Raw genomic sequence first — 14642 nt, forward strand, 5'->3', positions numbered from 1 at the left:
CCCAGGGTTGTTGTGAGGATAAGATGAAATAACATTTGTCAAATGCTTAGCACAGTGTCTGGCCCATAGTAGATGCTTGACGTTTATTCCCTTCATTTCCCAATGCAAATGCTTCTTCCTTTGGCCTTCCCTGCCACAAGTCCAAAGCCCTTTCCACAATGCTACATTTTAGAATTTATTAGTGATAAACTGACACATGGGAATAAGGGCTCAACATCCGACTGGTGTTTCTGCTTTATAACTGGTGGTTTATGGGTAACCAGATTAGCTTGGTTATCATTTTATTGGGCAAAGTCATCTACATGTTTTCACTTGCCACCAAAAACCAAACCCTCCCCTGCAAGAAGCATCTCTTAATCTATCTATTGCTTAGTATTTGTTATTTCCTGACATAAGAGGGAGAAGAAAGAGGCACCTGGGGCTGGAGTAGAGGGGAAGAAATCAGGGTCAGCTGTGATCTCCTTTATTAAGGCTTCCAATGCCGGTTTCGTATTACTACAAAAAGCCTCCACACAGAAGTGTCACCTGCTCAGTTATCAATGATGTTGGCTTGGTTTCCAGAAATAGTCACTCTAAGAGTAAACAGCTGCCCCTAACCACTCCACCCACCATGGCTAAGACCTCATCTAAATCCTGCTCTGTTCCATGTGGAGACTTCAGAAGACCCATGGGGGGAGGGAGCAAGGGGAGGTAAGAATCAAATTTTAGTCTTGCACCGAAGAAAGTCATTAGTCAACGGTGCTACATTATCAAATATTTAAAGGAAAGGATAAACTGGCTGAAATCCTGGTTCTTCCTACATGAACAAAAAATGGATGGTCTTTGACAGAGCACAAAGACAAGAGCCCTGCTGACCCAATGAAACTAGGCCGAGGGCTGTGGCAACTTGTTTACCAGTCATGGTGACAGCCTGCATTGCAGTGTGTGGCCTTGGAGCAGAGCGGAGCTGCCTAGCCTATGAAGGCACAGAACCTGCTGCCCTGGCCTCAGAAACAGCCAATCATTCAAGGCCAACACCATTCTGAAACACCCCAATAATGGGAGGAGGGTGACTTATCTTCTAACTACAACACTGACTAGAGTCTCTCCTACAATTTACAGTTAAACAAATTCAGGGTTACTGGAGTCCAAATGAAGACAATCCCCACTGATTCCAATTCTCTCCATTTGGAACCTGAGATAGTAGCTGGAGTCCACCCCTCCTCCTTCCTTTGGGGCTGTCCTGGTGCCGAGAAGCCACATGCAGGCTTAGGGAGCGCCTTCTCCAAGTTCAGCCCAGGACTCAGCCCTACTGAGCCCCAGGGGGCTGGCCTGCCTCAGGCTCTAGCGTGCTGCTCCAGGGAGCCAAGCCAGACATTGCAGACACAGAAAAGGGGCCAGGCTGCTATGCTTATCCTCATGACCAATCCAGCCAGGCAGCAATGACAAGGCTTTTCCTAGTCCCAGCTCAATGACCATATTCAGGGCAGGGGTTCCCATCACTTTTCTCACTTGTGATTCTTTCTCAAGCTACATTTGGTTTGGTATAGACCAGAGGTTTTAACCTGGTGTCCATGAACTTGGATGGGGGGAAAACGCATCTTTATTTTCATTATCTTTGCTTTTCTTTGTAACCCTGTGTATTTCATTTTATGCATTTAAAAACCTTTATTCTGAAAAAGGGCACCCCCACCGCCATGCTTTACTCTCCAAAACACAAAACCATTCAAAAGCTCTGGTCCAGACAGAAACTCTCAATCTGTAGGACTGCAAAATGGGGTGCTCTAGACAATCAAATGTTTTGGCAAACAGTAACCAAAGATGGTTAGAGGCAGCTAGGTGGCTCAGTGGATACAGCACTGGGCCTGGAATCAGGAAGACCAGAATTCAAATCTGGCCTCAGCTAAGTAGCTGTGTGACCCTGGGCAAGTCACTTAATCTCTGTTTGCCTTAATTCACTGGAGAAGGAAATGGCCAACCACTCCAGTGTCTTTGCCAAGAGAACCCCATAGACAGTAATGGCGTGTTATAGTCCACGCAGTGACAAAAAGTCTGATGTGACTGAACAACCACCACTATAGATGAAACACTGATTTTTAAGAAATTTAAAACACAACGGAACACAGCATTTAGTAAAGTGCCTGGCAAATAGCAGATGCTTAATAAAAGTTTATTGACTAGGGAGTGACTACAAAATACAACCTATACAGAATTTAAACAGAAGTGGTGTAGGGCCTCAGGGGTCGTAACAGCAGCTGGAATTACCGTAACGCTCAAAACATATGGGGCCTTTTACAGACATTCTCTGTCATCTCACAACCCTGTGAAGTACAGTCTCAAGGTATTATTATCCTTTTTTTAGAGATGAGGAAACTGAGCAGGTTTGAAATGATTTGCCCAGGATCTCACAGCTAGGAAGTGTAAGGTGGGATCTGAACCCAGGCACTCTTGCCTCTGAATTCACACTCTTTCTACCACACCTGCCCTTAATTATGAAAACCAATGATGCCAAGTGTTGAGCATACATGGCAGTGCCAGTTAAAAGAGAAGGGACTGTAGCTGGCGGGACACCAGAGAAGAGTTGACTCTAATAGGTAGTTCTTCCAAACACCAACAGTTCTGTGATTCAGACTGACTATTCCCAAGGTTTCATTGCCTTTCTCATCTTTCTATGCAAAGGATGTTTAATTTATAGAATTGAAAGCAGAGAACTAATTTGCATCACATAACTGAAGCGCTGAACTAAAGGATTTTTTGCTTAAGTTTTGAAATATTTATTGAGTGGATTCTGTGTGCAAACCCCCTGGGGTTGGTTGGAGATAAAAACAAGGCTAAGACAAAGTAAAAAGGCTGTTGTTCAAGAATCAAGTAGAAGAATATGCCTGAACTCCATCAGGTTTGCATAATCAAGGCTGGGACAAAGAAAGGCAAGATGAAATTAATGAACCAGATTTTAAAATAAAAAATATCCCCCATCCCAAATCAGTGAAATGGCATTCAGTTCAGGTAGGTAGGGTTTCTCCATTAAGGCACAAAGGCTATGTGGGTCCTTGGAAATTTTTTTTGGGCCTTCTATCTATGTAATTAGCAAGTAATTCACTGGCAATTGTGACAAAAACCTAAAAATAACAAACACTGAAGTGCTTTAAAGTCGAAATCATTTAGAAGGATGCTGACTTCTTTGCAAATAATTGTTACAATGACCAATTAGTACTCAGTGAGTATCCTAGGGTTCAGTGTCCTGTTGTCAAGGACCCACTTAGTAAATGTGAAGAGGTTTGTCACCAGGCGATGAAATCAGTGGCAACAATTTTTTTTTTAGACACAGAAACTCTTGAATATTATTCGTCATAGAGGAGTTTCTAATTGCTGGGAGGTGAATCAGCAGAAGGAAACACCTCTCTATTCTAAGACCCTCTGAGCATTCTAAACCACTCATTTTAGAATACAGTATCCCTAAGGTATCTGTAATACCATTGTGGATACACCATAAGATAGATAAAACCCATATCTGAAGCACCCACATTAAGACAGTAATCGTGAAGGACAAAAGGACCTGTAGCATCTCAATCAGCAGTAAAAGGAGATCATCCCAGGCTCCTGGGTCTAGAGCTGGAAGGGACCTTTGAGGACAGCTAGTCCTACCACCTCCTTTTCCAAAACACAAACCCAAGGCCCAGAGAGGCTAAGTGACTTACTCAAAGTCATAGAAGTAGTAAGCGGCAGAGCAGAGATTCAAACTTGGACCCTTTGACGATCAAAGAGCTCAGCACTTGCTCTTTTCACCAAGCTTGACCTTTCGCTCTACATAGCTAGCTAGGTATACCCATTAAATCCTACCTGAATTTTGATCGATCCATTGAAGTGAATCCATATGTGCATTCAAAATTTTACAGATCTGTTGGAGCTAAAAAAAGACAAAGAATACATGTTAGATTCTGATTGAGCCTCTCACCTGAAAGAGAAATAATAGCGGATAAAATGATTTGAGGGTGGTGTTAAAAAAACCAATGGGACACTCCTTGTGTGCTCGGTAATTGTAGGGTTCACATGTACTTGTCTTGGAAAGGACTATCAGTACGTGTTGTTTTCTCCCGCTTTATATTTGTAAAATTAAAATCAGTCCTTTGAAGCAACTGTCTATGAGCTACCGTGTACAAAAAACCCAAAGTGTTCTGGAATGTTCTGTCCAAAAGAATAGGGGCCAGGAACAATGAGGGAATTTGTCTGAGTCAGGACTCAAGTCACTCCTGATCAGTGGGGGAGATATAGGGAGACAAACAGAAACCAAGTTAGAAAAGGCTAAATCCAAAGTGTTGATGGAGAGCTCACTGCCAGCTGGAGAGGGGATTAAGGTTAGGGTCTGTGTCCAATCCCGTCCTGTCTCGACCTGACCGGCCCCCCCCCCCCCCCCCCCCTCCATGAGAGCACAAAGAACACTGATGGGCTTCTGACGCTTTGAAAAGTTTTAGTTGAAGAGTTTTGCACTTCAGAATTTAAATACTTACAACAGAGCTGGTGGTTGTTGTTGTTCAGTCGTTTGTGACTCTTCCTTGACCCCATTTGGGGTTTGCTTGGCAAAGATACTGGAGTGGTTTGCCATTTCCTGCTCCAGCTCATTTTACAGATGAGGAAACTGAGGCATGAAGGGTGAAGTGACTTGCCCAGGGTCACACAACTAGCATACAAGGCTGAATTTGAACTTGGAAATGACGAGTCTTCCAGGCCTAGCACTCAACCCACTATGCCACCTAGCTGCTCATATAACAGGGTGCTCTATTCACTGCTCCATCTAGCTGCCCCTATAATAGGGCTGAACAAAGAGCCACAGCTTAGCTATATCACTAGAGGGATAAACGTTAAGCATTAAAAATAAGCAAGATAATACTGGAGGGGGCAGGAGTGGCATGTGGGGTTGGTCCTGCAGTCCCAACAAATTTATTGCTTGGTCACCTGTGGTACCTGGAGGTATCACTGGGATATTGGCTGCTTCCCCTCGGGAGCAAGAACAAATGAATTTGAGATATTCCCACTTCAGACCTATTGCCTCAAGCAACCTGGATGGCTCTTACTTCCACAAGAACTAAAAGTGAGGAGCAGCTGGTGGCATCACAATTCATGCCCCCAAGAGCAGGATCAATGTGGTGTGACACTGAGCGTGGTGGTAATACTGGGCGCCAGTGTCTCAAGGTAAACTGTGCAAAGTGAACACAGTCCTGAAAATGTATAGGTCGAAAATCTAAAAACTGGGCAATCTAGAAATGGATTCAAGTGGGAGGACACTGTGACAAGGGGTGGAGGGAGACTGGGGATACAAGCCAGTGCCAGCCATCAAGGAGGGTACATTGTACTCATATATACAAAATATGTACAATACAATTTGAGGGAAGAGGAGAATCGGGAAAGGCCTCATGTGAGAGTTGGCATCTGAGCTGAGTCTGGAAGGCAGAAGTGAGGAAGGAGAGAATGCAGGGATGGGGCAAAGTCTATGTAAAGGTATGGAGAGGAGAGAGAGAGAGAGAACATTATGGGAGAGTGAGGAAGAGTAAGATGGCCAGTGTACCTGAAGCATAAAGCGTGTGAAGGAGAGTAATAACAGACAATGACTTTCTAAAGCTGGCCTGGAACTAGGCAGATTATAAAGAGGGTTGTGAATGCCAAAGAGAGAAGTTTGGATTTGATCTCAAAGGTCGTAAGGTATGAAACCACTTGGTTCTAGAGCATGGGAGTCACATGGTCAACCCTAGGCTTTAGGAAGATCAGTTTGGCAGTTGTGAGGCTGGAATGGAGAGGGAAGAGATTGGAGGCAGGGAGGCTACCCAGGAGGCCTTGGCCAAAGGGCAGCTGATCGGTAAGGAGGGGGTGAGATGGGGTGGCAGCTGTGGAAATGGACAGCAGGAGGTACATGGGAAAGAGGCTGTGAAGGGAGATTCAACAACACTTGCCAAACGACAGAATATGTGGGCTGAGGAAGAGTGTGGAGATAAGGATGACTCTGAGGCTATGAATCTCATCCTCTCCAGAAATAGGGAAGTTTGGAAGAGGGCTGAATTTGGCGGAGAGTTTTCTTTTGGATCTAAGACCTTTAAGAGCAGGGACTATTTCATTTTTTGCCAGGAGAAAGACTAAATTTGAAGGGTCAGATCTATAAGAAGGCATCTGGGGAATGAGGATAAATGAACCCATGGGACCTGATGAGGTCACTAAGAGCGTATGCAAAGTATGGGTTTTTAACCTAAATTTCAAGGAGATTATGTACTTGGATGGAGGAAAAGCCCCACATCTTTATTTTAACTAAACTTTGGTTTTCTTTGTAACTTGATGTATTATATTTTGTGTATTTAAAAAAAAAAGAAAAAGATTATAACATGATAAGCACCAGTCTGAGAGAGAAGGAAGATTCTCATGATTTTAGCAGATATTTTTCTGACAAGTAAAAGCAAGGAAGAGCCTTGTATACCAAAGCTATTTCTAGGCTCTGGCAGGCAGCCCATAGAAACAGTGTTTTCTTGCTTAGGTTATAATAAATCCGCTACAAGAAGAGTATTATGACAAATGTTTCCTCTGGTTCCTGTCCATTGATTTGGCCTGGCTGAGCACAGAGCTGAGCTCTTCACGCTTCTTTTGCCCTGCCATCACAATTAGCAATTGGCATTCAGCTCCATGGCAACAAGGTTGGATAGGAGATCTTGTCCTTAGCCCACGATAGAGAATCATGGGGAAGGGGTTTACAGGCCTGGCCTGGGCAGCTTATAGGGATTGGGAAACCTGATGCTCCAAACTGGAGAGACAACTGTGGCTTCAGGCTGGTGGACAGTGGGTCCGGAAGGATAAGTTTCCATGAGAGGGACCTCTCTGGGAGCTAGCCAAGGTATCTGGTGAGATAGAGTAGGGGAGGTTAAAGAATCCAGTGACATCTTGAAAGATAGATTGAAGAGGGCGCATTTTTCCTGTTTAGGAATCCCTTGATTTTAGCTTAAGACCTAGCTAGAGATGAGAAGGAACAATCCATCACCCCAGTGGAGAGCAATGGAAAACATGCCCTAGACGTAACTTAGAGGTTTCAACTATAGATTAGTTATCTAAAATATCAGATATGAATTCTGAAAGGGAGATTTGCTCCCTGCAGTACTATATCTTCGGGTGGGTTTGTGGTTACTGAGAAAATAGAAACCAACCACCAAAAGCTCCCTTTTCTCTGCTCTACATCATAAAACCCTTGGCCATCATCCCCTATGACTCCAGTATCTGAAGAGGAAAGGGAGAAAAGCATCATGGCTGGTGGAAGAACAGAAAATGAAGGGGCTAAGGAGCCAAATCCCTACCACCCTTGTGAGATACTGGAGAAAATCCACTTTGGCTTTTCAAAGTCAAGTGAAACCCAGTGAATCAGGAACCCCAAAACTGGACTCAAAACTTGACTCTAACCCCCAAGAGTTCTTCCTTTTCTCTTGCCTTCTTGCACTAATGGTTAATTGGAGCACAAAGCTGACGTCTTATTGTCCTTAACGGGGCTACTGTTAGTGTCAATGAGCTGTCAATCTTGCCCTGTTCTATCAGGATATTGCTGGGGGAGCTGGGGGGCAGGAAGGAGCACCCTTAAGAGTGAGGAGACATTTAGCAAGCAGCAGACTACACAAGGGATGTACAAGTAAATAAAGATGAGAACTAGACTGAGTTGGGTGGGCGGGCCTTAACTCTCAGTCAACAGTAAAGACTGGCTGGAGCAATGTTAGGTCCAACAGCACAGCCCTTCCTGCCAAAAACAAACACTATTATCTGGCCCAACTTTACCCTCTACCTCCTCTTAAAAAAAACAAAAGAAAACAAATGGTTACAGGGGGCATGGCAGAAGAGGCTGGCCGTGTGCCTCCTGTGACCTCTTCACTCTGGAGAAACTGGGCAACAATCAGCTCAATTTCATAGTCAGGCCTGCTGACAACAGACACAGACTTCCATCCAGTCCATTCATCATGACCAAACTAAAACAAAACTCCAAAGTTCTTTTTACCAAAAAGAAATGTTTGTATATAAGAAATTATTTACTATCTAGGCAAATTCAGGGAAGCCATTTTTTTGTTAAATGGACCTGGCATTTCATCTGTGTCAGGGGGTCCCGGTAAGGAACTCAGTCTCCCAATATAGGTCTCCTACTGCTCTGCCATTTACAGTTTTAACAGTCATCTGGAGCAATGGGAGGTAGAGTGACTTGAGTTGTCCAGGGTCACTCAACCAGGATGTGGCGCTCTGACTCCAAAGCTAGCTCTCTACCCACTATGTCACATTGCCTCTCCAGGAACAAGAACAATTGAAAATCAATCTTATTTGGAATCTATGACATTCATTTTGAGACCAAGAAGTCTTTAGTTGATTAAGTGAACATTGGATCAGAGAGCTAGGTCCCGGCGTGGAGACAAATCACCTCCCCTCTTGGAGCTTTTGGTTTCCTCATGTGCAAAATGACAATGAAAACTTCTGCACTACCTGCCTCACAGGGTTGTTAGGATCAAGTGAGGGTGTATGTAAAGTGCTTTCTTTTAAGTGCAACAAGTCAACTTTCAAGAGACTTGCCCAAAGTATCCTAACTAGCTAATAGGAGAGGTCTCCTGGCTCCCAAGCCAATAAGGTCTTCACTACACCATGCTACTCCCTGCTTCATAATTTGGCAAAGGGCTGCCTGAGGAGCATAAAACACAACTCCCCTAAATTAGCACAAATAGCTAAGTATTGACTACACACACACACAAATTTCTTTAAATAAAAATTACTTTGAAGTTCGAGTTTTGTTGTAAAGAAATCTTGTTGTAATGAATGAACTTAGGGAAATCTGTTGTCCCAGTCTCCAGACGTGGATATGAAATAGAGCTGATGTCCAGTTTCTTCACAGTGAATGGATAAGTAAAGTAGGAATGCAGAAGTCAACCAAGTGACCTGCCTAGACCTCAGAACCACTGCAAACCATAATCATCAACTAGAGAAAAAAATACGAAGCTAGAATCACATGCATTCATACTGTCAGGACCTGATATACGACCAGACTTGGGAACAACTCCCAGGGCAAGATATATTCCCATATACTAAATTCTCAGATGAAACTTAGTACACAGCTTCCCCAAAGAAACAAAGAGAAACTATAGTATTATTCTATAGCTACATCATGGATATAAGTAAAGTTTCTGTGGAATGGCTGGGAAGCCAACCACCATTTATACTTTTTTTCTGTGATCATGTGTTCTGAATTCCAACACTAACCAACCAAACAACTTTTGGTAAGTTACAACCTATCTGCCCATGAGTGAACAAAGGGAAGTCACCCAAGCATACAGAGAATAACATACACACACAACCCAAAGGGCTACGTGGACAATATGTGAAAGGGTACACATAAAGAGGTGAGGAGAAAATGGAGCCTTCACTAGAGAGGATGGTGAGGAAGAAGTTACTGATGGGAAAGTTTAGAAAATCCTGAAAAATTGAAGTTGGTAAGAAAAAACCTCCTCGGAATTTTGCTGTCTCTAGAGGCAGGCACAAAGACTTGAAGGAAGAAGGCAATGGTAAAATGGAACCAAGGAAGGGCATTGCCCCTCAGATACCCAAAGGGGCATACTCACTGGGTCACTGGTGTCAGGAGGCCCTCCAGATGTATTCAGGTGCTCAATAATCTCCTTGAGGTCTTGGGCCATGCGCTTCAGTTGGGCATCTATGTTCTCTGCCAGTTTATACCTGCAAAATAACAGCAATGTTTCAAGTTAGTTCATGTAGTAGGATATTAGCTGTTAGGGTTTTTCTGCTAAGTACTAGGAGACCTACACTTTCAGTGTGCCCCCCTCCACCCCCATGACCACTGACACCCATTTAAAGCAAAGCACCTCCTGGGCAAGATGTTCAGAGAATCCCAAAGGCTTGAAACAGACCAAGGCTAATTGGGCCCTTGAGTGACCCTGACTTCACTAACACCCTGCTCCACAGCCTATGGAATCCTACCATTTTCTTGGTCAATAACCTTGACCATCTTCTAGGCCACTTCAGTAATAAAGAACTCTTGAATGCTAAAATTATCATGACATTCTACAGTGTGCAAAAAATGAACAAATCTGTTCCGCAAGTCTGTGACAAGTCAGAAACAGCTCACATTTCTGAAGTACTTAAAGGGTAACAAGGTACTTCCCAAACAACAACCCTGGTAAAGTGGGGGAGTTCAGGAATTATCATCTCCCTTTTACAGATGGGGAAATTAAAGCTCAGAGGGGGCACTGCTTTGCTCACGGTCACACAGCTAACAAGTATCTGAGATGGAATTCAGAGCCCACTCATTCCACCTCCAACTTTCTTTCTACTTACACATTGCTGCCAATTACAGGTGCCCTGATCAAATTCTTACACTTACTAACCAGTTGAAAGAAAAACAAAATTAGTGTGTGCGGGATTTTGAGAGCAAAAGTAAATGGAAGCCTTTTCACATTTAAATATTTCCAGTGATTCAATCAGATCTATTAATAGCTCATCTGCTGCTTTTCTCTGCCTAGGTATGGAGATCACTTGTGTAGGTCAACAAAAATTCGTGGTACTGGTTTGACATAAGATAAATTTGATTGCACAGAACAATTCAGGGAACACTATCTCCTCAAAGATTTCTTCATGCCCTTGTTAAGACCTCATGGCCAAAGCTGTCTGTTCTCTAGATACTGCACAAGACAAAATTAAATTCCTAGAATACAAAGATTCACAAAGATTAAAACACAAAACCAGAATCAGAACTGTACTTTTATCATATCCTTACATTGTTCCATGAGGGTTAACTGGTAAGTGCATCTTTTCATAAGGATAAATCACTAACAACATGGTTTGATTTACTTATAATCTAGCTCCAACAGCACATTCACGAATATTCTCCAAACATTTCCTCATTTTGCAGAGAAACAAAGTAGGAGAGCTGCATGGGGAAAACACTGGGAAGAGTAAAGGAGAGATAACTCCCAAGCACTCTTGAAACATGTCTGCCACTTGACATTGGGGAATCAGACAGTTTCCCTTCAAAGTAATCGAGTTCTTTGAAATAGCAACTGATTTATCAATAAAGCAAACTGCATGAAGACTGGGTCCAGAAAGAGCCCACATTATGATACTTAGCAAATGAAACTGCTTTAGTATTTCTATTTTGAGAACACATTTGACAAGTACAAATGTTTTTAGCAATGCAACAGTTATCTATGATATCATCCCTATTTTACATCATCTATAACAACTGTCAGAAGGATGACTTGGTTTCTCAGTATTCTGGAAAAAAACAGTAATTAAGAGAGAGCAAGCAAATGTCCAGAATAGATCTTGCCTCAGCCATACCCTCCAAATCTCTGCCTTCCTCTTTTAGGAGGCTTTCTCAGTTGCCATAAGCCCCAGCTGGCCTGGTTCTTCCAGACTTGGACCAAAGCACTTACGTTTTCTCTCGCTCCTCATCTGCGTGCTGCAGGTAGATAGTTCCACTCTGCTCCTTCACGGCCTCCTCTAGAGGGGCCAGCAGGTCCTCCAGCTCTTTCTGCTGTGACAGGATGAAGTCTAATTCTTGGTCCAACCTAAAGAAATAACTCCAGTAAGCTCAGGAACTAAAAAGCAGTGACAAGTGACCAAAAAAGTACAGAGTGCCTCAAGAAAGCAAATTCCCCGATCTCCTAACCCAGGGAATTTGACAAAATTCCTACCTTTTCTGGTCCAGCTTCACTTTCTCTACTTCTCTGTGTAAAGAAGTAATCTAAGAAACAAATAAGAATGTGCAGTGATGAAAATAATGCTGCTCCAAAACCAAAACAAATGAGAAGTACAATCCCTTTAAGAGTCAGTTCACCTGTGATAGGCAGATTAAGTTATCTGTAATAGTCATCATAGGAGGAGAATTCTTTCTTTGGTTCATCAAAGTGAAGGAAGACTACCTTCTTACCTTCTCACCATTCTCAATTAATGTCCGGTCCCAAGCATTCACCTGGGTGGCCTGTTGAAGGAAGTGTTTCTCTTGGTCCTCCAGTTCGAGACTCCATTTGTTGATCAAACTTTCCAGCTGTGCATAAGTCATCACAGGGGTCACACTGAAAAAGACAAGGATACAGCCCCAGGGTAGGTACAATGATTCTTAGAATAAGGGACAAAAAATCAATAAGAAGAGATGGGGAAATGCCCAAGGTGCCAATCATTCCTGGTGTTTGTGCACCTAGAATTAATGATCTTTTTTGTTTTACCCGCCATCCCATCCCTTCCCTCTTTCCAGGTAAGTCCACCCGCCATCCCATACCTTCCATTTTTCCAGGTAAGTCTGCCTATGCCTCTCTCGAAAAGTCAACATAGCACCATCAGTCAAAAAATCTAAACAGTGGCAATCACCGTTGCCAGAAAGAGACCGAAAGAAAGGGGGTGGCTAAAGACTCACTTTAAGGAGAAGGGTGTGTGTAGTAGAAAATGGCTAGAGAAAGGGGATCTGTAGGATCAGGGCCTCCAGGGAAAGAGCTACACCAGGTAGCCCTGGAAGCAGATAGCATTCTTTTTTATGGCCATTTCCCTGGCTTCTTCAAAGCCAGATGTGGGGGTGTGGAGGGAGGGATCAGACATGAATAAGTAGAGATGAGAGATTCAGTCAGGGAACAAGAGGCATTGTCTAAGAGCAATATTGTAAGGATGATCAACTGGGAAAGTGGGAAAGACTTAGTGTATCTGATCAAAACAATGATCCAAGAAAATTCTAAAAGAACCATGATGAAAAATGCTATCCATCTCCAGAGAACTGATGAACTCTGAGTACAGATTGAAGTATACTTTTCTTACTTTTTAAAATTATTTTTAATGTTTTCTTTTGCAATGAGGCTAATATGGACATTTTACCCATTCTACCTTCCTCCTTCTCCTAGTACATCCCTCTTTCTCACCCCTTCATTTAAAAAAAAAAATCATCTCATGAAGTCAACTCACACCTGTGCCCTGTCTATGGATAAGCCTTCTAACTGCCGTAATAATAAGAAGACTCTTATGAATTACAAGTATCATCTTCCCGTGTAGGAATGTAAAAAGTTTAACCTTATTTAGTCCCTTATGATTTCCCTTTTCTGTTTACTTTTTTATGATTATCTTGTATTTGAAACTCAAATTTTCTACTCAGCTCTGGTCTTTTCATCAGGAATGCTTGAAAGTCCCCTAGTTCATGGAATGTCCATTGCACCCCTGAAGGATTATACTCAGTTTTGCTGGGTAGGCGATTCTTGGTTGTAATCCTAGCTCCTTTGCCTTCTGGAATATCGTATTCCAAGCCTTCTCATCCTTTAACGTACAAGCTGCTAAATCTTGTGTTATCCTGACTGTGACTCTATAGTGTTTGAATTGTTTCTTTCTGGCTGTTTGCAGTATTTTCTCCTTGACATGGGAGCTCTGGGATTTGGCTATAATATGGGATCTCTCCAGGAGGTGATCAGTGATTCTTTCAATTTCTGTTTTACCCTCTGGAACTAAGATATCAAGGAAGTTTTCCTTGATAATTTCTTGAAATATCACATTCAGGCTTTTTTTTTTTTTTAAATCATGGCTTTCAGGTGGCTCAATAATTTCTAAATTACCTCTCTTTATTCTATTTTCCAGGTCAGTAGTATTTCTGATATTTCATATTTTCTTCTGTTTTTTCATTGACTTTGTTTCTTGATGTCTCATGGAGTTATTCACTTCCACTTGCCCAATCCTCAGTGAGCTCTTATGACTCTTTTTTCCATTTGGCGAATTCTGTTTTTCAGGGTGTTATTTTCTTTAGTAATTTTTTTGTGATCCTTTTACCAAGATGTTAATTATCTTTTCATAATTATCTTACATCACTCTCATTTCTTTTCCAATTTTTTCCACTACCACTCTTATCTCTTAAACTCTTCCAAGAATTCTTGGGCTTGGGTCCAATTAGCAGTTTTTTTTGAGGCTGTGTTTGTAGCTATTTTCACATTGTTGTCTTCTTCTGCCTTGGTCTTCCCGGCCACTGTAATAGCTTTTTATGGTCAAGTTTTTTTGTTGTTTGCTCATTTTTCCAGCCTATTATCTTGGCTTTGAACTTTATGTTAATGTTGGCCTCTGCTCACTTGGGGGTGAGGAGGCACTGTCCCAAGCTTCTGGCTTTTTGGTGCTCTTTTCAAAGCTAGTCCTGGGGGTCTGCAAGTTTTTGGTGCTTCCAAGACAGTGGGATCCGGGGAGAGGTGTGATCACTGCTCTCTTGGTCTGTGCTAACCGGGTGCCCAGTTAGGTGCCCTGTTCCCCTTTAGCTACAAACATTAGTACACCTCTTAGCCCTGGGACTGTGACCAGGTCCCCTGCTCTCCTGCAGCCACAAGTGCTAGAGCTCCTCTCCACCTCAGAACTGTGACCAAGGCCCCTGCTCCCGTGTGAATGACCCATGCACTCCTCTCTGCCCTAGAACTGCAACCCAGAATTGCTATGGATAAGAGTTGCCAATCAGTGTCAGCAATGGGTCCCCTGTAATTTCTTTCTGACCAGTTGTCCAACTGCCTTACTGTCTCTGGGCTGAGAACTTCCAAAGCTGCTTCTGCCACCGCCTCTGCTGCTCCCACTGTGCACCTGCACTCTGGAGAGGTCTCCACCCTAGTATCACAGACCTCTCCTGCCAACTTCCTAAGTTTTCTTAGGCTGGA

The 14642-nt window shown here is 42.9% G+C and overlaps 1 protein-coding gene across 6 annotated transcripts in view; it reads right to left on the reverse strand.

Moving 5' to 3' along the window:
* NUP62 (nucleoporin 62) overlaps positions 1–14642 on the reverse strand; it is a 59871-nt gene that overhangs the window by 11527 nt on the left and 33702 nt on the right. For 5 of the 6 annotated variants that reach the window (XM_036740479.1, XM_036740484.1, XM_036740483.1 and 2 more), the window contains 5 exons: positions 11915–12059; positions 11679–11728; positions 11418–11552; positions 9591–9702; positions 3820–3886 (listed from right to left, as the gene is read on the reverse strand). In XM_036740479.1, the coding sequence (XP_036596374.1) occupies positions 3820–3886; positions 9591–9702; positions 11418–11552; positions 11679–11728; positions 11915–12059 (509 nt within the window). The remainder of the gene's footprint in view (positions 1–3819; positions 3887–9590; positions 9703–11417; positions 11553–11678; positions 11729–11914; positions 12060–14642) is intronic. The other variant, XM_036740482.1, reaches the window with a different exon arrangement.

Source organism: Trichosurus vulpecula, assembly GCF_011100635.1.
Source record: "Trichosurus vulpecula isolate mTriVul1 chromosome X unlocalized genomic scaffold, mTriVul1.pri SUPER_X_unloc_1, whole genome shotgun sequence".
Taxonomy (NCBI): domain Eukaryota; kingdom Metazoa; phylum Chordata; class Mammalia; order Diprotodontia; family Phalangeridae; genus Trichosurus; species Trichosurus vulpecula.